This window comes from Narcine bancroftii, chromosome 9 (genome assembly GCF_036971445.1).
Source record: "Narcine bancroftii isolate sNarBan1 chromosome 9, sNarBan1.hap1, whole genome shotgun sequence".
Classification (NCBI taxonomy): Eukaryota; Metazoa; Chordata; class Chondrichthyes; order Torpediniformes; family Narcinidae; genus Narcine; species Narcine bancroftii.
The window spans coordinates 72,175,881-72,203,751 of NC_091477.1; the positions used below are offsets into that span (position 1 = coordinate 72,175,881).

The following is a 27,871-nucleotide window of genomic DNA, read 5'->3' on the forward strand; positions in this document are numbered from 1 at the left end:
GCAAGCCTAGGTCAGAATAGAAGAGACTAGCTCCGGTTGGCTTTATATACAAGGTCATCAGGTGGTGGCGCCTGGTGTCCTCGTGGTGTAATGGCATATCACCACATCCACATAGCTCATCAAAGCAAAGTAGGTTAAAATGAATTGATTGCATAAATGAAAGGGAAGGCTGACGTGAAGGTCATTGAGGAGTGTGGTGTCAAAAGGTCATTCTTTCCTCCAACATGTTTAATGGACTCCATGACTTACCTCCTACTTGTTGGGCCTCGACGAGCTGCTGTTGGTCTGGAATTGGGCGCTGTTGTCCTGGCAACTGGCCGCTGGTTGGCAGATGGTGCGCATGCTCAATGCTGCGCATGCGGGCGGGCTAAAACGATGACAAGATGGCGACAGCAATGTACCTGGAGCATTACCTGGACAGTGAGTACCCCGGGCTGCTGACCCGGCGCCAGACCACGGACAACCGCTGCATCTGTTAAAGCGAATGGTTCGCTTTATCCCCCGGGTAATGGGCCCTGGCGAGCTGCGTGCTTCCGCTTGCAGACGACGTTACTCGAGCCCGAGGTGGGGGCAGGGGAGGGAGGGAGGGGAAAATGACAGAGGCCCGTCTCTGACTGACGTGCTGAGTACAGTCACGGCGGGACAATCGCCTGTTATTCCTGCAAACAACAACAAAAAACCAAACACTTGTTCCTGTCGAAATATGAACTTTTCTTTATAGATGGTTCAACAATTTCCGGCAGTCGCTGGCCTGAACTGCGCATGCGCGAATGCCTCCTCCCGCACCCTGGAGGCTGAAAATTGCTAACAACTTAGTTTGCGACAGGCCCTTGAAAGTGTAGCCGCCTATGTCAGCATTTCATTATGAACTATACTATATTCTGACACCGCTTGTTCACTCGAAGCGATCAGGAGCTCCAGCGGAAGATTTCCGCAGTCGACCTAATGGGAACACCAGTGACTGTAAACATATTTGGAGCAGCCACGTAAATGGCGTGGTTATAAGAGAGTTAGAGGCTGGGGAACTCTGCTACAACGGGCTTTTGCACCCAAAACTTTTCCAGCATCTCCCAGGCACTTCGAGAGGATAATGGAATGCTCTCTACTTGACTGGTTGGATGCAGTTCCAAAAAAAATACTCAAGAATCTCTCCACGATTTGGAACAAAATAGTACATCATCTGTGACTCATTATGGGTACATTGCACTTTTCCTGAATTTACACACTTGTCCACCTTCCAAACATACAACTCCTACTGTCTAGAAGGATTGTGGAGCAGCACCATTTGCTAATTTCTCTCCAAGTTGCACTCTGTGCTCACTTGGAAATGTCACAATTCTTCACTGTCAAAATCCTGTTGCGTCCTAGCTTGAAGTTGCTGTGCAAATACCTTCACCAGAAGTGGTGCAGTGCTATCACTTTCTGAAGACAATTATTTTAAGTCGGGGAGGGGGGGGGGTTGTTGTCAAGTAATATCACTGTCCTCAAAATAGATAAATTTTAAAAATATCTATAGCTGTTCAGACAGTGAATTAATGTGCAGTAGTTGAGCCATAATGATTTTGGACATTAATCTTCAACAGTCTGAGCAGAGGGCTGCTGAAAATTATTGGAGCATGGGAGTAATAAGTAAATGATCTATATAGTTTTGAGCAGGAATTATTGACTGGCGTTATACAAGCCAGCTCGAAATGACCTACATAACCCTTTGAGCCTGCTCTGCTGTTCAACTAGATTTTGACAAACTACATTTGTTCAATATTTCCAGCATTTTCTGCTTTTAGCTTGGATTTACAGCATCTGCATTATTTTGATCAACCTTTCTCATGTTTTCATTCAGTTTGTCGATCTGTTGGCATCAGCTCATCGAAAACCATCGTTGAGTCTTCTCATCTTGCTCACTGAGTTTTAATGAAGTCAGTTGGCTTGCTTTTAGGATGGAAAATGTTAAGTGGATGGATGTTTATATTGCAGTAAAACAATCAAAGGTCCACAGGAAGTGGAAAAAAAGTCCATAATGAGAACCAATTTTTTCATACTGTCCAATAAAATGTATGGCACAGACAGAATCATTTTGCTATCTCCAGAAGCCAAACAACTCTTGTACAAAGAAGCATTGGAGAATCTAAATACAGCAATTTTACAGATGAATCTAAAACATAATGTGTGCAAGAGTGAATGTTACAAATGCATGCAAGAATGGGTTAATAAAAGGGTTCTCATCTGCAAAATCAAGATATGGGATGGAAAAATTGAATCTGTGGTTATATTAGATTAACTTGCACCATTATGGGTTACACACGTCAGGAGGAGGCAGCCACGCAAGGCATGAGAAAGAAAGTCTGTCAAAATGTGGGAGAAATGGAGTAGAAGGAGAGGTGTTGAGAATTTGTTCAGCTACATTGGATATGAAACTACTGGGACTAATAAACACATAACTTAAGTGGGCTTGGTAAGTAATTGGACCAACTGAGTGACCAATGCTTGGTCGCATCTGATGTGGGATCAAAGATCCCATTCATTGAAGGGTGGTTTTTGACCTGGAGAAGAATGAATTAGTTATTTTTAAAAAATACATTTATGTGATTTTAATTAACATTTAAGTATTTCTGGTTTTTAAAATCACGTTACTTTGAATAGATTTAAATGTTTCCACTTATCAAAGAAATAGTAAAGAAAACGCCACACTAGCTTTGACAGGAGACAAAACTTTGTGCCTGCTCTGCATTCTGTAACAGGGTGTTATAGTAATTAGTGCTGAGGGAATCTGGAGTGGCTCTCTGCATCTCAGCAAGGTAAATGCAGACCAGAGAGGATTGTGAGTGAAGATTCTGGGTAGTGGATCTGGTTTGGGAAGATTTAGTTAATTATAAAGGAAATAATGGGAAATATAATTGAAAGATTGTGAGTGGTTAATTGGTTTGTAATCTTCAAGGTGCAAATGCAACAAATGTTCTTCATTATAAGGCTTTATTAACTATTTCAATCAGTTTGTTCCTTAAAATGGAAACTGTTCCATATGTTTAGACTTTCATTCCAATTGCTCTATTCCACTTGAAATGTTGTATTCAATGTACAGTTCTAAATAAGATTTGAGTATCACTTGCACAATGTTCTAATTCTTTTGGGTTACATCAAAACAGATGTAAAAATCCGTTGATCACTAGCTTTCTCGAATGGCATTGAGTAAAATGACAAAGTTATGTATTGGAATAGTTGTTATAATAGAATTGTGTATAATTTGAAAATGTTCTTGTAATTAAAAAGGAAACATTCTTCTCTCTTCTGACAGGTATTGAAAACCTTCCTTGTGAGCTTCAGCGAATCTTCCATCTGATGCGGGACTTGGATCAGAGAACTGAAGGTGCAAGCTGCATAACTAAGAAATATGTGGAAAAATCGGGGCCTTGGGCTTGGGGTATTGTTTTGCTCTGAATCAATCCCTTGCAGATTTTGTCATAAAGTTGGAAAACTACTTTTTTTGATAATATTTTATCATTTTAAATATATTTAACAATCAATAATCATACCAATAACAAAACATCAAGAGAACCCCTCTATATGATTATTAAACAGAAAGAACGAAGAAAAAGAAACACAAAAATGAGGATCCCATTATCACTGCATACAGTAAAATGTGGAGACACAAAAATAGCAAAGTGTTAAAATCTTTACAGAGGTCTACTGGTTAGCCAGTAGCAGTCATAATTCTATGTTGGCACCAATGCAGTACCTATATGCTCTCAATAAGGCAGCCAGATTTTTAGGAGGGTTGTATCCCTTCCTGAGATTGTATGTGACCCTTTCAAGTGGGATGCAGCTATTCATCTCCGAAGACCACCTATATCCATGAGTAGATCATAAGAAAAAGAAGTAGGCCATTTGGCTCGAGTCTGCTCTGCCACTCCATCCTGAGCTAAACCATTCTCGTATCTAGTTCCAATTTCCAGCTTTTTCCCCATATCCCTTGATACCCTGATTAATTAGATACTTTCTTGTCCTGGATTCATCCACCAAGGGAAACATCTTATTCACCTCTACTCTCCAATCCTTTCAGCATTCGAAATGTTTCTACGAGATCCCCTCTCATTTTTCTATACTCCAATGAATACAGTCCAAGAGCCGATAAATGTTCCTCATATGTTAGCCCTTGCATTCCAGGAATCATCCTGGTAAATCTCTGTACTCTCTCCAACATCATTACATTGTCTTCTAAGATAAGGGACCCAAGACTGCACACAGTACTCCAAATGAGGTCTCACCAGTGCCCCATAGAGACTCATCAACACCTCTTCTACATTATTCTTTTTGAAATGAATGCCAACATAGCATTCGCTTTCTTTACTGCTGATCCAACCAGGTGGTTAACCTTTAGGTTATCCTGCACGAGTATCCCCAAGCCCCTTTGCATTTTGAATTTTCTCCCCATCCAAATAATAATCTGCCTGTTTATTTCCTCTTTCAAAATATACAACTGTACATTTCTCAACATTGTATTTCATCTGCCATTTCTTTGCCCACTCTCCTAAGCTGTCCAAGTCTCTGCAACCTTTCAGTTTCTTTAACACTTCCTATTCCACCACATTTCTTGGTGTCATCTTTAAACTTAGCCACAAAACCATTCACTCCATAATCTAAATCATCAACATACATGGTAAAAAGAAGTGGGCCCAACACCGACCCCTGAAGACCACCACCAGCAACCAGCCAGAACAGGATCCCTTTATTCCCACCCTTAGATTTTTGTCTATTAGCCAATTCTCCATCCAATCTAATATTCTTCCTGTAATTCCATGGGCTCTCATCTTATTAAGCAGCCTCTTATGCAGCACCTTATCAAAGGCCTTTTGAAAATCCAAATACACAACATCCACAGCTTCTCCCTTTTCCATCCTACTTCTATGTGAATTTAATTTGAGAATTAGTCAATGATCTACCAAATGTGGTAATATTCCCCGGAAGACAAAGCTCTGGGTCTACTGGGAAAGTGACTCCTGTGATCTTGGTTAGGGTGTCACAAAGATCATAACAGGTAGAATGTAAAAAGGAACCAACCTGTACACCACACTGAAAACGCATCTCTAATAATTCAGGTTTATATTCGTGTAATTTCTGTGGGGTGAGGAACAGTTGATGGAAAATATTATAATGGACCAATCTATGCCTGGCATTGATAGTAGCCAACAAATTTCCCTGACATAAATCTGACCAGAGTTACTCGTCAATTGTTGTGTCTAAGTCTGACTCCCTTTTCACCTTAGATTTATGTAAATCTGACTTTGGGCTCTCACTATCATCAATAAAAAATACATTCTAGAAATAAACATATACATTTTCTTCATGGAGTAGTTTCTTCTTTTCATTGAGTCCCAGTAGAATAATTTCAGCATCTAAATTGGCCCTAAGGAAGGATCGTAACTGAAGGTAACAAAAAAAGGTGTTATTGGATAAGTCATGTTTCTTCTTCAGTTGTTCAAATGGCATGAAAAATCCTTTTTCATAACCTCCAGACATTGTATCCCTTATGATACCAGGTTTCTAAAGTTTTATTGTTCAAGGTTCATAAGTTCATTCTGTCTTAAAGGTGCCCTTGGTGATAATCCCCATTCCAGTCTAGAGCCTCCACAGGTCTCGCACCATATTTTAACTAAATATTTTAAAATGGAGGTGTCTGGGAAAATTACTTTTCAGCTGCTTTGCTCTCAAGCTGTATTTGGTCTTCTATTCATAGATCTTAATTTTCTAGATTATTTTAGCAGTTTAGAAAATAATTTTCTCATATTTTTCAACTGATATTGTCCAACAAGCTTTTCTTGTTCAACCTAAGTAATGTGATCAGTTGTCTCTTTGGTGACTTAGCTACTTTTATTTATCTATGGCTGCTACCTTTTGAACTTTTCGTACTTTCCATTTATATGACAGAATAGATGATTAATATTTTTTCAAACACATACTCCAACATGCTCTGCATATGCTAGGAAACATTAATAAATATTTAAGGTACAGATGTAGCTTTGCAAGTTTAGCCTATAAGTCTGTGTCTCTTCAGGTTATCAATGTAGATCAGTGGTCAATCTTTTTCTTTCCCCTCACTTAAGTATTCCCTATGCCATCGGTGCTCTATGATTAGTAAGGGATTGCTTAAGGTGGTATGTGAGTGGAAAGTTCGAAAACCACGGTTTTAATCGTACCTCATTGACTCGTTATATGCATGGTTTCATAACTCCAAAGGAAATGGGCCAATTACATTTTTTCTCAAGGAAAATATTTCAGTAACAATTGGATCTAGAGCAGTGGTAGTGAGTGGAAAGAAAAAGGTTGAGAACCACAGATGTAGAACCAGCATGAAATTGAGACTTTGGCTCACAAATACGTTTTCTTAAAACCATGACCAATAGGGCATTTTGACACATGTAAATAATATTTAGTAAATAATGCCAAAGATTGGGATGAAAGGAACAAGCCCAAAAGGTCGACCATTCTTTTCCTCCTGCTGATACTGCTCAACCTTCTGAGTTTCTCCAGTAGAGTGTATGTTTCAGTTGCCACCATCTGCAATCTCCAAACTATGATTTGTAATTGTATTAGAACCATTAACAAACCAACATTTTTTTTGTGAATGATCATGCTGACTTCACATGCTAGAATTATAATTTTAATATTCCCTTTAGATGTTTGGAAATGTATTCACCTGATTCCTTGAGTTTGACTTGCATAACTCGGTAGTTTTTTTTTGTAAATAACTCAGAGATTTGAGGTATATCAATTTGCAAGAATTTTAGATGTGTGAAGAAAATTGCTTTCCGGAGATCCATAAAAGGTGGGCATGGTGTTTTCTGCTCCCAAGACAAGGTCTTCCATGTCAGATAATCCTTCCTCAAGAAATATGGCTTCCCCTCTGCCACCATCGACTCAGTCCTCACCCGCATATCCTTCATTACCTACACATCTGCCTTGGCCCGCTCTAGCCCTACGTGCAGCAAGGACAGGAATCCCCTTGTCCTCACTTACCATCCAACCAGCCTCTGCATCCAACGCCATTCCCAACACTGACTACGTGATGCCTCCATCAGAAACATCTTACCTCCCCTCCCCTCTGCCTTTCATAGGAATTGCTCCCTCTGTGATTCTCTCGTCCACTCCTCTCTTCCCACCAATTGCCTCCTTGGCACCTACTTCTGTGACTGCAGGAAGTGCTTCTTTTACACTCATACCTTCTCCTTCACCACTACTTGTGGCTCCAAACAGTCCTTCCAAGTAAAGCAACTCTTCACTTGTGAATCTGCAAGGGTCATCTACTACATCTGTACTCACATTGTACATTGGAGAGACTGGATGAAGCCTGGGAGATCGTTTTGTTAAGCACTTCAGCTCTGCCTGCTGTAATAGCGGTAATCTTCCAGTGGCCACCAATTTCAATTCTTTATGCTATTCACTTTCTGACATGACAGACCACCTACAAACTGGAGGACAGCACCTCATATGGGCACCCTCCAACCAGATGGCCTCATCATTGACTTCTTCGGTTTTTGTTAGCACCTCTATCCCAATGTCTTCTTTCCTCTTGCTCAGTCTTTCTCTTCCCTCTCTATCCTTTCCCCCAGCTCTGCTTTCACAGAGCCAAACACCCCTTTCCTCCAATCAATTATTACCTTTCCTCTCTCTTGTCCTCTTATCCATATCCAATTAACACCTTTTGTCTGTTAGTCTATATTCCTCCCCTGCTCTTTCTTTTAATTCAGGCACCAGTCTACTTTTTACTCATCAAAACAGAAATGCTGGAGGAACTCAGCTGGTCTTGCAGGCACCATAGGAGGTAAAGATATATTAGTGACGTTTTGGGCCTGCGCCCTTCAAAGTATGAGTGAAAAAAGACAGGCATCTAAATTAAAGGCTGGGGAAAGAAAAAGGAAAGAATGGGAGGGGGAGGACAACAGACCAACAGACAAAAGGTTAATTGGATATAAGAGGAAAGGCAAGAGTTGATTTTGGCTACGTGAAAGGAGACAGAGGGAAAAGGGAAGAGAGTGCTGAGGAAAGGAAACAGGGTAAAGAAATTTGCAGGGAGGCGGGGGGTGAAAACCAGAGAAGTCAGTGATGCCATCCAGTTAGAGGGTGCCCTGACAGAAGATGAGATGATCCTCCAATTTGTAGATGGTCTCAGTCTGGCAGTGCATGAGACAGACCTTGGACAGACATGCCAATAAGGGAATGGAATGGGGAAATGAAATGGGTTGGCACTGGACAGACATGTCGGCATGCCTTGAAGGAGGACTCTGGCCAGAAACATTGGTTACATTGGACACTTTGAGACTTGCTGAGTTCCTCTAGCGTTTGTATGCTTTTACTAATATCACAGCATTTGCAGTCTTTCATCTTTCAGTACCAAACCAAGTCAGCCAATAACATTCCTATTTCTTTCTGTAGACTTCTAAGAAATGTCCTTTTTACTACAAAATTCATAAATTGGACAATAATTATTGATTAAATTACTGGCTAATTCATTCTTATTTCATCTCAGATCTATCGTGGTGGTTGGTGAGATTGAGCATATGGAAATATTAACAATTTGGTGTAATGGTAGGCAGGATCCAAGGGTGTTCCTAAATTTGGCAATTAATTCATCGAGATGTTAGCTTTTTTCAAGAATATGGGGAAATTTAGGGTGATGATGTATTAGGTTGATAGTTTTATGGCAGGGGTGGCCAAACCTTTTTGGTTGTAGGCCGCATAGAGAAAAATATCAAGAGTCATGTGCCAGACAATATTAAACCAGGCAGTTTACAATCAGTTACACTGCAAGAAAATTGTGTTTTTAGACCAGAAAACATTTGTGCCATTAAAAAAAATTCTATCAAAATAACTCTAACACTGCTGAACAGTTTAACTGTTGACATAGTAGTTAATTGATGTCACAAATTACAGTAGAAATTTCTTTATCTGCTGCTCTTAAATTTAATTTAAATGAATACAATAAAACTCATTAAAATTCTCAATCAAAAAGCAGTGCAAAATATAAAGCCTGGTGCAAAATAAGAACAGGAAAAATGATCAAGAAAGAGACAAGGCAATCTCCAACATTCCTCCACAACTCTCAGGGAAAACAGTTCATGGACCAAGTGTCCACCTTAATGATTATGATGCAATGTGTAAATCTATAGATAGGCTATTAAAGTTAACAGATTCCTTGCAAATCAAACACACTTTCTCATGCCTTCTGTGAAAAGCTATTCATTTTCCCACCATGTCTGAAATTTTCAGTACTCTCTTGCTATTTTCCATCTTTTTGATTCCGCTATGTTTAATCAACTGAAGTAGATGTTTTCATCGATGAGTAACATTGCAACAGTTGGTCTGATAGATGTTCAAAATAGTTGTAACATCTAGTGTTGAAACAAAGAAGTGCAATGTACATATAGTGCAATTTATTGTTCTAATGGGTCAGATTCTATTTTATTTTAAAAATTCACTCTGTGCCACTTAAAAATGGCCACCCTGTTCTATGGTATGTCAGCATTGCTACTGGTGAACTCTTGGTCACATCTGAATTCCTGTTTCTACCAAAGGAACTTTAAGACTACAAATTTGTTAAAGATTAAAGATTGAGTCTTGCTTTTTGATTAATTCTTGAAAAATAATTCTATCTGGGCTGCACTTGTTAACACTTTACAGGCCCCATATTCTACCATTATACCCTGAATGTTTCTTCCATTAGGATCATCCTTCAATCTTACCTATTTTCCCATCTTTATTCTCTCTGAATATTTCCCATGGTCACTGTCTGGAAATATGGTGGGAGGGGAGTTAAGCATATATATTAGTGTACAGTGATTTTGATATTTCATCCTTTTAACAAATGCCAATGAAATTTTGCTAAAAGGTTTAGTCAGTGTATCTGTGGACAAAGGGACGGGATGATGTTAAAGGCTCATTGGAGATGAATTAATATAAATGAATTCTTTGGTATATATTTTGAAAGTTTGTACAAATTGAGAGCAGGACCAATAGATTAGATTTTTTTTTCTGAAGCACATGTAGAGAATGCTAATTTTATCCAATTGTAGCAAATCAGAATTAAATGTTATCAAATTGCAAATAACAGATCTAATGTTGGAAAAGAACTTTGGTTATTGTCTGATTTATTAGTTTAAACAATTATCTGGGCTTAAAAGAAAAAGTGATTGCACATTTTTCCCACACTTTCTTCCTTTTTTTGGTTTCTAGTTTTTGTATTTCAAGGATAAGTAGTCCATCCACATTCATTTGATTCATAGCATTCTATCTTATTTTGCACAAGTATAAAGGAAATACATCAGTGGACTTTAGTACCACTGAGTCTGGAAGGGTTTAGGGTCACTGGTAAGTCAGAGTTTCTGCTCATTGGTGTTGCTCTGTTGTGGTTATTGAAATCTGTTTGAATTTAAGCTCAATTGTGGTGCTTCCCCAGGGCCATTATCGGCATATTTAGGAATGATTCTTTGGACATCAAACTATGTGGAAATGAGCCCATCAGGGTATATACATTTTGAAAGAGGGCAAGTAATAATATTGAAAATTTTTATTATAGCTGATATTTTGAGGGCAAAAATTTAGATTGAGAGCACTGAAATTATTGCTTAGGGAAGGAGTATCGGGATATAGAGGAAGGGGTAAAGCTGGTTTACTTGAAACCCATGTTAACTTTCCTGAATCTGCCTAATTACATTGCTTGCTGTTTACAGATAAAAAGGTAGAGATCGACAAATTGGCAACTGAATATATTTCAAATGTCAAGAGCCTTTCTTCGGATCAACGAGCAGATCATCTCAAGAAGATTCAGCTAGCCTACAATAAATGCAGAGAATATAGTGATGACAAAGTGCAGCTAGCAATGGAGACATATGAAATGGTGGGTGGTATATTGGACTGCAGGGAACTCTAAGGTGCATTCATATTTGGTTCGGAGTTAAAAGGCAGGACTTTCTCGCAAAACATAAAGTAAAACTCTGATAATCCAGTATCCAATTGTTCGGAAGTCCTGATTATTCGGCATCTGACTTGCTCATTAGCATCAGTAACTGAATGAGTCTTTCCTGGTGTGTTTCGCCATTTTCAGCGCTGCTGAATGAAAAGTGAATTGCCAAGTGTTGTTTAGTTTACACCATATGTAATGTTTTCAAGCCAACCTCAGTTCCTAATGGATTCTAAAATGAGTAAAGATGGTAGAGATGGTAGAAGTGTGAAAAGGAAGCATGTAACTCTGACAATACATCAGAAATTGGAGATCATAAAGCGGCTTGAGGAAGGTGAGAACCGTCATGATATCATGAGGGAATACAACATTGGATCATCTACAATATATGACATCAAGAAACGGAAGGGTGAATTGCTGTTATTTCTTGCTGAATCTGATACCACTAAAGGAATTGATGCACGGCATACCTTGAAAAAACCAAAGTTGTCTCAGTTAGATTCTGCTTTGTACAAGTGGTTTCTTGCAAAGCGATCTGAAGGGAAGTCAATAACTGGACCTATGCTCATTGAAAAAGCAAAAGACTTTCATCATGAAATGAAGCTTACTGAGCAATGTGCATTTTCTGAAGGGTGGCTACGTAACTTTAAAGATCGTCATGGTATCCGTAAGCTGTCTATTGCAGGAGAGTGCAAATCAGCTAATCATGCATTTGCTGAGGACTTTGGTGCATTTTTTAAGGCTTTAATTCAGAAGCATAAATTGACGCCTGATCAAGTTTACAATGCGGATGAGACAGGGCTATTGTGGCGCTGTTTGCCAAACAGTATGTTAGCTGGCGAAGGTGAAAAATGTGCTCAGGGTTTTAAATTAAATAAGGACAGGATTACTGTTCTTGTTTGTGGTAATGCTTCTGGTAGACATAAACTGAAACTCTTTGTTGTTGGTAAATACAAGAAGTCTAGGGCTTTCAACGGTATCCCTTGTTTACCTGTTATCTATGATGCACAAGAAAATGCCCGGATGTCAATGGAGCTCTTCAAAGAGTGGTTTTTTCATCATTTTGTTCCAGAGGTCAAAGAAAATTTTAAAAGGCTGGGTTTGCCTGAAGATAGCACAGCTATTCTTCTACTTGATAATTGTAAGGCACACCATCCTGCTTCAGAACTTGTTTGTGGGAATATTTCTGCCGAGTATCTGCCTGCCACTGTCACAGCACTGATCCAACCAATGGATCAGGGAGTGATTCAGAAATTCAAAACTGCTTATAAAGGATCTTTCATTCGCAAATTGCTGAATTCTAATTGTATCATACAAGATTTTCAAGCTTCATTTAATCTTAAAGATGCTATTTATGCTGCTGCTTTAGCATGGAAGGATGTCACAAGTCTAATCTTACAAAGATCATGGAGGAAAATATGGCCAAGTGTAAAATTTGGGGAATATTCTTTAGAAGACGAGTTTGAGGGAATCAGTGCCAGACAAACAGGTCTCAGGGACATTTTGAAAATAATGGAAGATGCTCCTATTGAGAATCCTGTCAGCAAACTTACAGAAGAAGAAATGGAGGAATGGTTTGACGAAGATGGGGACCCAGAAGTAGTTGAAATTGTGACTGATGCACAAATAATTGACATGGGCTTTAATCTTAATAAAATCAAGGTAATGGAAGAAGAAGAAAATGATGAGGGGCAGGAAAGAGGAACAAGATATACCTGGCATCAGGCCACAGAATTTATCACAAAGTTTGTGGAATTTGCTGAGTACAACAGCCAATACAGTGCTGCAGAAGTAATGAACTTGCACATTATACTTAATAATTTCTATGAGAAAAAAGCAGCATCAAGTAAGCAGGCAGACCTCAGAGACATGTTCAAGAAGGCAGCCAAGAAGACAAGTCCCAGTAGCCCTTCTACTTCGACTTCTTCTACACCAGATCTAATTATTGTTTCTGATATTGAGCCTAAGACTGAGTATTGAAGACAACCCGGTTGACCATTTGACTGTGGTTGATGATTATTAGTGCAGCTAAGCAATTTTTAATTTTAAGGAAGTATTCAATTTTTACCTATTTTATAATTACAGTACCCTTAAGCAGAACTGAAAATTTGTATTTTTATGTATGATTACAGCACTGTACCTTGTGAAGTGAAAATAAGTTAAGTTGTGATTGGATAAGTAAAATATACATTATTCTTTAAATGCTGTTAAATAAGTTTCACACTGGTATGCTGCCATGGATAACTTCTCAAGTAATCTCTACAATATTGGTGAGTAAACTGTGGAACTGTACAATGAATTGGAATTTATTGCTTTACTATTATTACTGCAAATCAGTACAGTATTACAATATTATGTAATCCACTTTAGATTAGGTAAAGTACATGTATTTACTGTATTACTGACTTACGAATATTATGCTACTGTGTAACATGTTTTAAAAAAGTAAAATAAAAGTGTGTTGGTATAACATATAGTGGTCAACAAAATCCTCTTGTCCAGCACCATCAAAGTCCTGAGGGTGCTGGATTATCGGAGTTTTACCGTAAATAGCTGCCATCTGCAAGATCTTTGAAAGGAGTGGGCTTGATGGCCCAATGATTTGAATCATGGAACATGTACTGCTGCAAAAATTTAAGGAATGCTTCCTTAATATGAGGTCTATATGTGGCATTTTCTCTAGCAGACATGACATAAAACCAAAAATATAAATGTAGATTTCATGAATGTAATATTAACAAACTAAACCACACATAAATACAGAGCACTTTGTAGGTGTTATGGAGCATCTTATAAAAGAAAAAGAAGTGGAGAGAAGTGGGGCATTGGTGACTAAAAACCCAATAATCACCAGTGTGAGTGATAAAATTCAGGTGCGATCAAGAGGCCAGAATTTGTATCTCAAGGAGTAATAGAGGGCTGGAGAAAATTACAGAAATGTGGAGGAACACCATCTTGGAAAGATATGAAAGGGACAGGATGATAAGAATTTCAGAAGCAAATTGTTCAAGCAAAACTAATTCAGTTCAGCAAGCATGGAGGTAAGGGGTAAAATGGGGCAGAGTGCAAGCAGCAGAGTTTTGTTTGACCTCTTGTTCAAACAAGGAGGTGCAATAGTGCAATTGGTGATATTGTGGAATAGGATATGGCAAAATATGGCATATGTTGATTGGCAATCAACATGTTTCAATTTCAGATGGTTGCTGAGGAGAGGGATAGGGAATGACTTAAGGAATGGAAGTTGTCATTTTTTTTGTAACTGGAAAATATCTGCTCTTCCAGTAGTGTATGTTAGACAAACAGTCCAATCTTTTATGTGCAGTGGATAGTCATAAAGTCGAACTGAATGTCTTCAGAATGCATTTGTGAATGGATACTGTGATTTTTTTTTTAAGATTATGTTTAAAGAAGAGCTACAAATGAGAAATAAAAGGGTGGGATGCAGGAAATCTGAACTTTGATGGGCTTCAGAGGTAAGATAGGTGTGGGAAGGGAATCTATTGCAGGTGATATGCTTTAATTGGATAAACGTGGAATCAGGTGACCTCGGTCCCACCCATTTGAAGCCAGGAATGCTATGGAGTCACAAAACAAAATTGAGGAGATTCATAGATCATTGAGAGGATCACATACAGCCTTATTGCTAATTTTGGTAAGACTTATTTGGTCTTGCACAAGGTGGCTTAAAGTTGATTAGCGATTCAGATAGTTCAAAGAAGATGGGTATGAATTTAGATTGAAATAGTATGGGAGATGGTCAATGATAGTTTACAAGGATGGATGTAAAGGCATTATGTTGTCAGCTTTTAGGAGAGATACGATATCTGTGTTCAGATGATCAATAAAGTTATCAGCTAACATGTGGCCAGGAGGGGACAGTGGATAGTTAGATATTTTGCAGCTAAAGATTGAATTAACACTGTTAAATTGTTTGGAAATAGTAAAAGTATCCCAAGAAGACTGGATCCTGGAGAAAAATATACAACAAGTTATCTCGACACTGATGTTTCTGTTGCAAAGTAAAACAGCAGTTATTTACCCCATCTTTATGCATTTACTTTCTGTTGTCTCAACACTTTCAAAATTGTATCACCTTTTCAATGCTCAGGATAGTTTAAAAGCATAGGTGGCATGACAAAATGATTCCTTTTTTTAAATGTAGACATACAGCACGGAAACAGGCCATTTCACCCCATGTGTCCATGCCGCCCAATTTACACCCCATTAACCTACAGTCTTGGTATGTCTTGAAAGGTGGGAGGAAATTAGAACTAGAACCCCCGGGGAAAACTCATGCAGACATGCAGAACATACAAACAGGAGATTCAAACCCCGGTCCCAATTGCTGCTGTAAAGGCGTGATGCTAACCACGGCACCAACTGTGCCACCCCTGCATGATAAAAAGGGAGTGTCAAAACTATGCCACTTATGTCTGCCTGAAAAGGGAGCATTAATACTTTACAATGAATCAACGATGTTTAATTTTCAATCCAAGAATGTCCTGTGCAGTAACGTGTGAGGAATACTGTTGGGCCAAGAACTGAGTGTCCAAACCTTTTGGTGTTCCCAACCTCTTCCCAGATTATATTGTCTTTAGCTCTTTTTGTCTGTGCATTGACACAAGGATGCATATTTGAATATCTGAACACTTCAGTTGTCTTGCAGCTGTTGGAATTAATTTGTGTATTATTGCAGGTTGATAAACACATTAGGCGTCTGGATGCTGAACTGGCCAGGTTTGAAGCTGATCTGAATGAAAAGTTGGAAGCCAGTGACTATGAGAACTCGGGAGGGAGAGGTAGTAAGAGTAAGTAATGCTAGTAGTTGGTTTGCTGCATACAACTATTTTCACATTGAAACCAAAGTATTCATTGTGTGCACAGAAATAGGAGGAGCCCATTCAGTCCTTCAAATCTAGTTGTGTTTCTCAATTAGATTATGACTGTTTGTATCTTAATTCCTAATATGCCCCGGTTTCATAAACTTTAAAATTCTTCTACCAAAGTCTCTCCTTAAATTCTATTCCTATTCAGACAGAAGTAATGATTCTGCTGTTGTGTAATTATCGTTGTTTTTATTTTGTTTCTTGTCTCATTGCCTTTTTTGAGTTGTCATATAACCATTCCCGCCACTTTCCCTTAACATATCTTGCTGCTTTACACCCCATTACCCCTTCCCTGGCTCTTTTTTTAATAACCATTTTCATGACCTGGGCAATACTGACCAGTGCTAATTGTCCTAAGAAGATGGTGGTGAACTGCCAGTTTGATTTGCTACATTCATTCTGGAGGTATTTCAGTGTTGTTTGGTAGGGAGTTACAGGATTTAGATCCAATAAAAGTGAAGGCCTGACAATCTATTTCCAAATTACTTGGTTTAGTTCAGTGGTTTTCAAACTTTTATTTTCTACTCACATACTTCCTTAAGTAATCCCTAGGCCATAGGTGCTCTGTGATTAGTAAGGGATTACGTAAAGTGATATGTGAGTGGGGGGGGGGGGGAAGGTTGAGAACCACTGCTCTAGATGCAATTGTTAGTGAAATATTTTGCTTGAGAAAAATTGTTATTGGCCCATTTCCTTTGGAGTTATGAAACTGTGCATATAACAAGTCAATTAGGTACAATTAAAACAGCGGTTTTCAAACTTTTTCTTTCCACCCACATACCACCTTAAGTAATCCCTTCCTAAACACAGAGCACCTATGGCATAGGGGTTACTTAAAGTGGTATGTGAGTGGAAAGAGAAGATTGAAACCACTGATTTAGTTTAATCTCAAGGATGGAAAGGGGAATCCAGCAATTTGAAGATGGTCTTACAAAGAAGTTTATCAAAACTAATCTCAATTGAGTGGCTTCAAACTCCCAGTATCTGTTACTCTTAATGAATTAAATTAATCCAAACTTAAAATTGATTTGCAACTTGGAGGGCATCTTGCAGGCGGTGGGATACCTAAGCATCAACTTGCATCCAACAAGCTATATCTATAGCTTTCTTTGGTTCATTGTCCAATAATGTTAAATCTATTAGTTTCCTGGCCTGCAGGATTCAATATTATTTGTCGGTATTCTTTGGGATGTGATTATTAATTCAATTTAGTTTATAAAACAGCCATTGCTTTTGAAATTATCAATTGACCACAACTTTTTGGAGAGCTTTTAAACATGTTTTTTAAACTTGTTTAGTTGTGAAAGGTCATACATTAATTTTCTGTGAGTGAATATTCCAAACAGCTGTCAAAATTTACTAGAAATTTGCATCTCGTGCAACTCTTTTTTTAACGCCATTGTATATTACCATATCGAGCATTGAAGCATGGAAATGAGGGTAGCTAATTAAGTAAACTAAGGGTACAGGGTTATTATTTATTTTTAGAGAAAGCTTCCTGAACTTCATTTGATGAAATTCACTGTTTGGCTTCTGAACTTTGTGATTTTATCACCGATCTCGTAGTTACACTTTTATGCCTTTGTCTTTTTGCAACTCCCAAAATAAATCAACATTGAAAGTTTTAAGTTTGTGAACAAATGCTGAGTTGGCATGACTTTTGAGAGCTCTACTTGAATTGGTAAGAAAGATAAAGTGATACTTGAATCCCTTTCCTCTTGGTTTAGGGATGAACCTTCACGAATAGAAGGGAAATATTTTCCTCAATAAAGAGGGCAGAAGGGAAATTCGAATCTGTCTAAGCTGGTGCTGGTGAGTTTCTTACTAGCACAATGCTACATAATCAGCCCACTTATCTATAAATCTTTCTCCACTTAGAAGGCAGGGGGCAGAAAGACAAGAGGGGGTCTAGAGGCCGTGGCAGACGGGGAGCTGATGAGGAAGTTCCAAAGAAGAAGAAGCAAAAAAAAACAGGGTAGGTTGCACACAATACGCAGTGCTGTTGTTGATTTTCATGTTTAATTCACAAAAAACTAACTGCCCTCTCCCTCATTCTCTGAGCTCTTAGAGAGGTTGAAGTTCACTGATTTATGGGAGATATATGAATTTTAAATACCTCTGGTCTTACATACTCTTGTATCAAAGACAAAATGGAAGTCATCAGTTTATATTGTCTGCATTTGTAATGAGATATTTCTTGAGCCTTTGATACATTTGACTCTCTTCCAATCAGTCCCTCAGACTGAACAAATGTTTATATTGAAGGAGGTTGTTCTTTCTGTGATTCAGAATAAACAATATCCATTAGGCTATAATGGGCTCAGAATAATATTCAGTAATTTTATTAATGTACCAAATGACCTGGTTCATTGAATTGTGTACACTTATAATACCATATCAGCTGAACCAATCCATGATGTTGTTAACACATTCCAGACACATTCTCAGAGAGGCAATAGAGTTATTGGTTAGGAAGATCCTTAAGATGAGCTATGAGGTCTGTGCAGGATCTTCAGTGTCTGTCACAGGAAGAGCACATTGAACTTGATTGGGCTATTTTATATGCATGCCTCCATATGAGTCGTGATGTGCTTAAGACCTTTCCTGATTGGTGATGGGCAACGGAATAGCACAAGTTGGTAAGGATGCCAAAGAGATTTTGAGGAAATGCTTGCATTATTTTCTCTGGCTCTAAAACATTGTTTACCATGTCAGACATCGTGAGCCCTGTGTGTGGATCTGACTACTGGAGCAGGTTTTCCATGAACATATCTGAGAATTTGAGGATGTTGGCCAGGGAGAGGACGCTAACATTGGTTCTTCAATCCTGTCAGAGGATTTGCAATATTTTACTGAGCCATCTTAGATGGATGTTCTCCAGGCTTAGATAATCCTACTATGAGGTCATCCACTTTGGGAGGGAGTATACTAGATCAGATATTATTCCGTGAAAAATTGCAGAGTACTGTTGATTTCAGTGTCATCAAGGGCTCAGTAGTGGAGAGGGTCAGATCTCAAATTTCTGGGTGACAACATCTCCGAGGATCTGTCCTGGAGCCTCCACGTCGATGCATTCACAAAGACCCGTCAGCAGCTATACTTTGTGAGGTGCTTGCGGAGATTCGGTATGTCACCAAGAACTTCTACAGGTGTTCCATGGAGAGCATTCTGGCTGGTTGCATCACTGTCTGGAATGGAGGCAGCAAATCTCAGGATGAAAAACTCAAAAGGGTTGTTAACTACCTGCAACATCACAGGGACCAGACTTCACTCCATCAAGGACATCTACATGAGGCGGTGTCTTAAAAAAGCAGCCTCTATCCTCAAAGACCCCCACCATGCCCTCTTCACTCTGCTCCATTGGGAAGGAGGTCCAGGAGCCTAAAGACAAGCACTCAGTGGCACAAGGACAGCTTCTTCCCTGCTGCCATCAGATTCCTAATGATCAATGAACCAAAGACACCGCCTTACTTCTTGTGCACTACTATTTAGATATTAAAATTTTTTTAAAATATTTTAGTGTTGTAAGAGAGTTCATAATATAAATGTTTACACTTTGATGCTGCTACAAACACCAAATTTCATGACTTGCTCAGGACAATAAATTCTGATTCTGAAATGCATAAATCTTACTGTGAAATCTTTATAATGAAGGGCTTAGGTCAAAATTGTTGTTTGCCTTTTACTTCCTATGTATACAGTGTAACCTGTTGAATTGTTCCAGCACTTTTTGAGTATCCACAAGAATGTTACCAAGTGTGGCTGGATAGATTGGGACTTTTCTCTCTGGTGTGTAGGAATTAACAGAGGGACCTTATAAAGGTTTCCAAAATCATCAGGGGTATACATAAGGTAAATAATAAGTCTTTTTTTCTCAAGGTAGGAAAATCTAAAGCCAGAGGACATAGATTTCAGGTAAGACAGAAAGATCTAGAAGGGACCTGAGGGGCACTTTTTCCACACGCACAGGGTGATGGGTGTATGGAACAAGCTGCCAGATGATTTGATGGAGACAGGGACAGTTATGTTTAAAAGACATTTGGATGGGTACAGAGTTTAAAGGGATATGGACCAAATGGGACTAGCTTGGGTACACAGCTTGATTGCATGAACAAGTTGAGCCCCTTTTCCATGCTATAAAGCTATGGTTTTATGCAGTAACTTTGTGGTAGGCAAACTACTATAATGGTCAAATGCCCAAAAAACATCCACAGTTTTGTTAATATAGACACTATTCCCTAGACATTGCAACAGCAGCATCTGTAAGATCACTGTATTAGCAGTTCACATACTGTGGTTCTATTCCAAATGCTGTGTCACCTGATCACTGGGGGCAGTACAGTTGCGTGGCTGGTAGAATCACTTCCTCACTCACATCCATTTTCCATGCCACTGCATGTGTCTCCTCCCATATTCCAAAAGCATGAGGTTGGTAGGTAAATGGGCCATTGTAAATTTCCATTAATGAATAATTGAAATAGGGTTAGTGCCAAATGGGTGCTTCATGTCTAGAATAGATTCAGTAGACCAAAGGGCCTATATATTTGCTCTTTCTCTCCATATCTTGAATTTAAGTGGTAATGTCACCTTCAGATTGTAGTAGTGTTACAGAAGTGACTAATAATACTGAATTTAATATTTAGTCAGACCTAAATTTTATTTTCAGGAATGTTAAAATAAAAATATAATTCAAATCAATTTTGAACAAAGCCGAGTTGCTTAATTTAATTTTTCCTTTTCCAGGACTGAATACTCTGACTCCATTTTGAAAATGCATCCATCTGATGTTTTGGACATGCCAGTTGACCCCAATGAACCCACCTATTGCTTGTGTCACCAGGTTTCTTATGGAGAAATGATTGGCTGTGATAACCCAGATGTAAGTCCAGATTTTAAATTTTATTTGATATTGCCAATACTTATTAAAACAACTTTTGTTAATGATACTGTTTCTTATGCTTATCAATTTGGTTGTAGAGAATCAAACTTGTTAAACCAAAGTCTTTGTTTGGAGCACAGATGAGATTGCAAGAAATCCACATCTCTCTCCTTTCAGCAGTTGCTAGACTACGATAACCCTAATGATTTGTTCAAGCTGTCTTTGTTTATACAATAAGTCTCCGTTTGCAATTCTGAGATCCCTTGATGTCGCTTCAAAAACAAAAAAAAACCCTTAGTTTTAAAATTTTACCACCTGCTATCGCAATAGACAAAAGTGCTGGAGAAACTCAGCACATCATGTAACCTCCACAGGAATAAAAGGCAGTCAACATTTTGAGCCTGGGCCCTTCATCAGGAATTTTGATAGATGAATATAAAGGTGGGGGAAGGGGGAGGAGCCGAGGCTAACAGGCAAGTGGTAATTGATGGAATCAGGTGGGAGGGTGGAAGAGAGAAGCTGAGAAGTGATATGGGGAGATAGCAGAGGGATAAGACGGAGAGGGAAGCGGATGGAGTGGTGAAGGAAGGTTGACAGGAATGTGGGAAAGAAAGAAACCGGGTGTAGGGTAAACAGAAATTGAAGAAGTTGATGTTGATGCCTTCTGATTGGAGACTGCTGCAGTGGAACATAAGCTGTTCCCCAAACGTGTGTGGCGCTAATTTGGCAGTAAATGAGGCCACGGACAGATGTCAGTGATGTGTAGAATAAAAACGTTTGACGACTGGGAGGTTCTTGCTGTTGCTATGCCAATCTGCTGGAGACTAGGTGGAAGGAGAAATTACAACCATTTTTTTCATGCACAGTGCCCTCATTCTTCTCATTTGTAAGGATATTCCAATGATTCTTTTCCCTTTTTGATGTATCTGACTTCAACCAAGAATGAGAACAAAGGATTCAGATCCTTTTGCATATGATGCTCTCAATGCTAGATGCAACCATATCCTGTGAGGTGACTTGCAGTCTCTCTGTCTATCAAGAAAAGTGTTTGCAGTCACTTCAGTTGGCCCCATAATGTCGGCTGATTGTGTGCTTCATTGATGTTGGGCTGACTTCACACAACTGACTACATACACTTTTTTTAAAAAATTTTTTTATTTTTCACACTATAGATCACATTATTCAAGATATACACATTTCTCCTTTCAAATATATACAGTGTCGTTTTCTCCCCCCCTCCCTCCTCCTTCTTGATGGATTTTAAGATTCAGGATTAGATGTTTCTCAATTCCAAACTGTAACCAACTTGAAATGGATGGCAGTGGTTTTTTGCTCTCTTTGCTATTTAGACAGATTTAAATAATTATTCTGGCAGAAATGTGCAGATATTATATTGAATCATGAATATCTCTTTTGTTTTCTTACTGCCAGTGCCCGATTGAGTGGTTTCACTTTGCATGCGTGGACCTTGCAACAAAACCAAAAGGAAAATGGTAAATCAAATTGCTTGGCATTATATTGCTCAGGTTGCTCAAAAATGGGAAGGTCTTCAATTAAATGTTTTATAATGAGCAGTTGACAGTGATTTTCCCTGATAATAAGACTGATCCTGTTTGAAATACATAGCTGTTGCATGAAACACTATCAGCAATGGTCTTCAAAACATAAGTAGAAACCAGCCATACAGGCTTTTGAGATTTTATGCCATTCACAAAGTTCTGTCTGAATCCCTACACGTGTATTGTAAAACCAAACAATTACCATTTTGAAGGTGTATCTACAGCTCTCTGAGTTGGTAAATTCAAAAGATTCATGTCATGCTGAGTGAAAGAATTCCAACACTTAACTCCTAAATTTCTGAATCCCTATCTCGACCCTGGTTTCTAGTTTGTCCAGCTCAGGATAACAAACTTGCATCATAACCTTCTCACACCCTTTCATAATCTGGTATTTTTCAATGAGTTCATTCTCAGAAGGTGAAAATATAGTTCCATTCCATTTTTATCTTTCCTCACAGAATAACTTGCTTACCCCAGGAATCAAAATCAAGTAAATCTTAATTATATTGCTCTTTTACAACCTTTGTGACATACCATTCAAAAAGGGTCTCAGAAACACAATGTAGTCTTTACTTAGCACTTACAATTGCAGCAAGATTTCTTTACACCAACTTCCTTTCAGTAAAAACTGGTGCTATTTACTTTCCTAAATGTAACACCTTTTTTTTCACCTTGTGTAGGTGGGTGACAACATTTCAATGGTGCTGAGGGGGGGGGGGGTAGAGAAGATGCTAAGGAATTCAGTACTGACATAGTAGACTGATTTCTTGTTTGTTTACAGGTTCTGTCCACGATGTACCCAAGAAAGGAAGAAAAAATGAAGCTAGATCCAGCTCAATTGCTGACACATTTGTGCTTTTTATTCATACTTTTCAATTTTATATTATTTCTCTAAATTTATTGCTAGGGTTTTATGGGGTGGGGTAGTGGGGCGAGATATTTTGATTCATTTCATTCCTACAGTTGGTTTCATAAAAACAATTGAGGGTTTTCAACATTTATTATCCAGGTAAAAATGACCCTTTTTTGGACTGAAGTCTTCTGCAGCTGAACTAAGCTAGGATATACAATTTGGACCATGTAGTTCCCCATCTTGAGGTTGGAGATTTATTCCAAGGACAACTTGGTGGGAATGGTATGTGAAAAGACAGAGGGAGTCCTGTTTAAGGGAACTTTAGCAGAAATAATCAAACCTTTTATGAAATTGTCACGTTGAACTGACAGCAATAAGCATTGGCTTTAAGAAATAGTTTGATCCCTTACACTCTAGGGATACCAGTATATTGAAGTGTGGTGCACACAGTTCTGTTCTGCTACAGAAGAAATAAGATTGTAAGTCTGTATTATGAAGGTCACAATAACCAAAGCAACTATTGCTCTTTCTGGACCCAGGAAGGCACCAGATTTGCACGTCATTAGCAGTGTTGTGCAGAATGTACAATAATGCAACTACTGCTGCGGATTTGATGTTACTTAATTGTAAAGCTGCTTCAGAAAAGGAAATGAGCTCACAAATATTGGTATGAACAGAGATTTGATCACTAGTGGAGTGCACTGATTTCTGAAATGATATGATTGTGGTAGTGAAAAAATTATACTTTGACGAAAGAAGTTTTTTTAAAAAAAATGGATATGTCCATTTATTGTGCAATATTGTGGTTTGTAGAACAATTTGATACTTTCATAAAGGAATATCCAGTGAAAGGGTTACGTGGCAGGGTTTACAAACTTTCAAAGGTATCTCATTGAAATCATTTGTAAACCAAAGAGCCCATATTGAAGAATGTGATGTTTTAAACCACTGCTGTCAATGTGTACATTGTGATAGATATATAGATATATATCTTTGAATATTTTAAATAATTCTTAGCCTATTCAGTATTGAAGGAAGATTTTATAACCAAATAAAATATAGACATAAATATGAACTCAGTCTTAACATCATGAATAAACAGTAACGTAAAGTGGCTGGCATAGTCAATAACTGATCAAACTTCTCGGGTAACCGGTGAAGTTTAGACATTCTAAACTTGGAGGAATATATATTTATAGATGTTACAGAATTTTGTGAAATAATTTTGTAATTTCAAGCTTCCTGCAAGTGAAAGATTAATATGTCGATCAATTGGACATAACCTTGCGCTCCTAATAGTTTCTGTTTTTGATCAGCCAAAAGCTTTTTAATGTGGAAACTTATCAAGCGTAGAAGAATCTAGAAATTAATCTGAAAAACCTGCACATGTAATTCCTGTTTGCCTACTAAACATGATAGATCAATTTTTATCCTTTAGAGGGGGACTCTCCTTAAGTCAGTGGTGCTTTGGAACAGAAGATTGAAGTCATGGGACAATCACTTGTGTGCAGGCCAATGGCCACCAAGCTCTCCAATCCCCTCTAGCTGGAATGCTCTACCCCAGGGGTGGCCAACCTTTTAATTTAGACATACAGCACAGAAACAGGCCATTTTGGCGCACGAGAATGTACCGGGGGGGGTGGGGGGGGGGGGGGGGTAGGTTAATTGGGCGGCACAAACCCGTGGGCCGAAATGGCCTGTTAACATCCTGTATGTCTAAATTAAAGGGTTGGCCACCCCTGCTCTTCCCATTAGCCAATTAGTTTAAGGAAGTTGTAAATCTCAATTGCTTCAGGTCCAAGCTAGTCAGTCATTACCAGTGTATTATAGTAATGCAGATCTTTCCTGCATTAGGTGTCAGGTAATCAAGACTGCAATGGGGAATGGTCTTGCTTTTGATCATCTTCCGAAGGCAAATAACCTTAGAAGCACATAGTTTTCAGACTTGGCTTGGTCCCTGAGCATTGTGCACAGTGTTCAATGAAGAAAGAGATTCCCTGAATAAGAATCGATTCTACTGCCTGCAAGCCCTGTTTAACTGCTCATGTGTAGTATAAGATCAGAACTACAACACACTCCTAACCTATTAAATATCCTGCACACTCTGAATTGGTTGGAAGAAATGTTCGATATATTTAGCCCAAAACTTGCAATCCCAGAGGTTAATGATATCAGCTTCACACTGAACAGACTTATTAATGGCTCCATTCTTCAGTAGTGAAGTTAGTTTCATATATTCGTCAACAGAGCACAAATGCTGCTGAGAAGAGAAAACCAACTTGATCCCAAATAGAGAACCATCTAATCACATGTGAATGAATACCCAAGACTACAGTAATATTGTATGCCTAAAGAATTTGTTTTGTGTGTGATTTATTTCAGAGAATGTTTACACACAGCAGGTACTGATAGTATTTGAAAATGTGCCAAAGAAGAGTAAGTAATATTAGAAGCCATAAAGAGAAAATTGAATAGGTATCAATAAGAACTTGGTTTCAAGTGATGATATAAAAAGGTTGGATGATCTACACTTAGAAATGTACTGTAAGGAAAAGAAATAATTGAGTGATTTAAAATATGATTATATTTTGATTTGGGTTCCAATAAATTTGTAGAATGTACATGGATAGGTGAAATAGTTATTTCTTACCTCAATTATTTTTAATGATTTCATAAATACTCGTGATGTACTTCCTGCTTTGGATTTTATTAATTACTACTGTAAACAATGTTGATCTAAAACCACATTGTGAAGCTAACCACTGATGAAATATATTGAACATTGTATTTGATGTAGCAAAACGTACAAATGGTGAAACATTGATTCTAATGATGCTTTGTTAGAGAGGGAGGGGACAACAGGGAATCAATCCGATTATTAAGAAGATTTGTACAAGTGAACGATAAGACAAAGAACAGGATGCATCAATCTTTTTGCAGATATCACAATCAAAAAATATTTGGGTGGTAAACGGACTCATTGTTCATTAGTAAAATATGAAAGTCACTACGATTGAATTAAAAACACAATGCTGGAGAAACTCGACAGGTCAAAGTGTGTGCCTTATATATAACAAAGATACATAACCAACGTTTCAGGCTTGAGCCCTTCATCAAGGTATGACAAAATGTAGACTGGCCCCCAAACAAATTATCTATATTTTGCTCATACCTTGATGAAGGGATCAAGCCCAAAATGTTATGTATCTTTATGTTATATAAAGTACACGCTTTGACCTGCTGCATTTTTCCAGCATTGTGTTTTTACTCGTTTTTAATAGTTCTCGTGTTGTGATGGGCCTGTCTTACCCATGTACAGAAATGTTAGCAAGCCAGAAGGTGTAAAGGAAAATTTTAAAAAAAATTGAACAACCCCAAATCTTTCTTTTGGTGATTTATAGAGAGCCATGGTCTAATTCAATTGAATCTGGCAGAAAATTAGATTTCAACAAGCATTTGTTTGGAGGACAAAATGTCTTATGAGAGTTCATTGCTTGGATGAAGTTGCAGAGTTATGCTTGGGTGCAGTTCATTTTTAAAATCTGTTGTTTCTCCCTTTCTATTTGAAAAGAAATTAATCTTGTAAGAAATTATTGCAGTTCTTACAACTTTTTTTATAGTAGTTAATTTCAGAACTTTATACCCAGTAATTGCACTTGCTTTAGAGTCACAGAATTAGTGAAGGTACACAGCACAATCAGCCCATGCTGTTCTCAGGCCATTCCTTGTATTTCCTCACCTTGTGCTTCTCCTAATGCACATCATATGCTTTGATGGTGGTTCCTCATTCTTACCACTCTTTGGGGATTTTTAAAAAAAACCCAAATTCCCTATTTGATTAAATTATACCTGCTTTAAATCCATATTTGATCTTGATCTCTAATGAAAAGTGAAAAAAGCATGGTTTAATAATCTACCCTTTAACCTTTCCTTTGTCAAGTGCACTCAATAATGTAATCAGCTAACCATTCAATAAAGAGAACTTTTTATAAACCTACTGCTGTTAGATTGAGGCTACATGTTTACATAAAATAAAAAAACAAGACAACAATGTCAGTCTATAATATACTATCTTACCTGTACGAGACTTCTCATGTAGAGCTAAAAATTCTGTAAAGGGGAAGAAAATCGTTAGAGAAAATTTGTAAAATAAATATGAAATAAACATTTTGACAGATGTCTAAAAAGCACTTTAAGTAGTAAAAAGATTATTCACAAACTCTTTATAATCTATCTAGTTTGTAGCAAAAGACTGTTTTGAAAACAAATTTGCTGATATAACTTTATCTGTGTTTGATGCGCTTTTAGATAACTAAAGAGTACCTACTTTTGAGGAAAATGCTTTTGCATGAAGATTGCATTATGAGACTAGCCAGCAAGAGACTGATTGCTGACTGATTCATGAGCTTTGGTGGTGGTCAATTATTTTCTCTCCATATCAGTTTATTTGAGAGAAGGGTCATCTTCATTTTTGGCATCTGGTCTCTTTTAAAATAAAATGGGCAAAGCCATTAGTTCATAAAACAGCTCAGCTGATCTGATCCTACCAATGCTGATGTTCCATATTCTGTAGTTGCTCAAAATGCCTATCTTGTTCTGTGTGGATTACATAAAAATTGATTGTGCACCATTTTTTAAAAAAAGTTATGTATATTTGTATTTTTAGATGTAATGTCAAAATAAAGTATTTTTGGAAAATGTATTGTCTTTCAAATATAACTGCAGTAACCTATGAATAATGCA

At 38.0% G+C, this 27,871-nt stretch overlaps 1 protein-coding gene across 4 annotated transcripts; it reads left to right on the top strand.

Moving 5' to 3' along the window:
- The first annotated feature begins 319 nt into the window (after positions 1-319).
- ing5a (inhibitor of growth family, member 5a) lies at positions 320-27,830 on the top strand. Of its 4 annotated transcripts, none has more exons than XM_069896442.1 (8): positions 320-420; positions 3,293-3,364; positions 10,722-10,888; positions 15,648-15,759; positions 17,716-17,812; positions 20,581-20,716; positions 22,148-22,209; positions 23,057-27,830. In XM_069896442.1, exons 1-8 carry the CDS (start codon positions 384-386, stop codon positions 23,094-23,096), a joined length of 723 nt encoding a protein of 240 aa, XP_069752543.1. In that variant the 5' UTR covers positions 320-383; the 3' UTR covers positions 23,097-27,830. The 4 variants fall into 4 exon arrangements, with proteins under 4 accessions (XP_069752543.1, XP_069752546.1, XP_069752545.1 ...); XM_069896445.1 differs by having other exon boundaries at positions 367-505; XM_069896444.1 differs by lacking the exon at positions 320-420 and adding an exon at positions 638-1,196.
- The last annotated feature ends 41 nt before the right edge of the window (positions 27,831-27,871 follow it).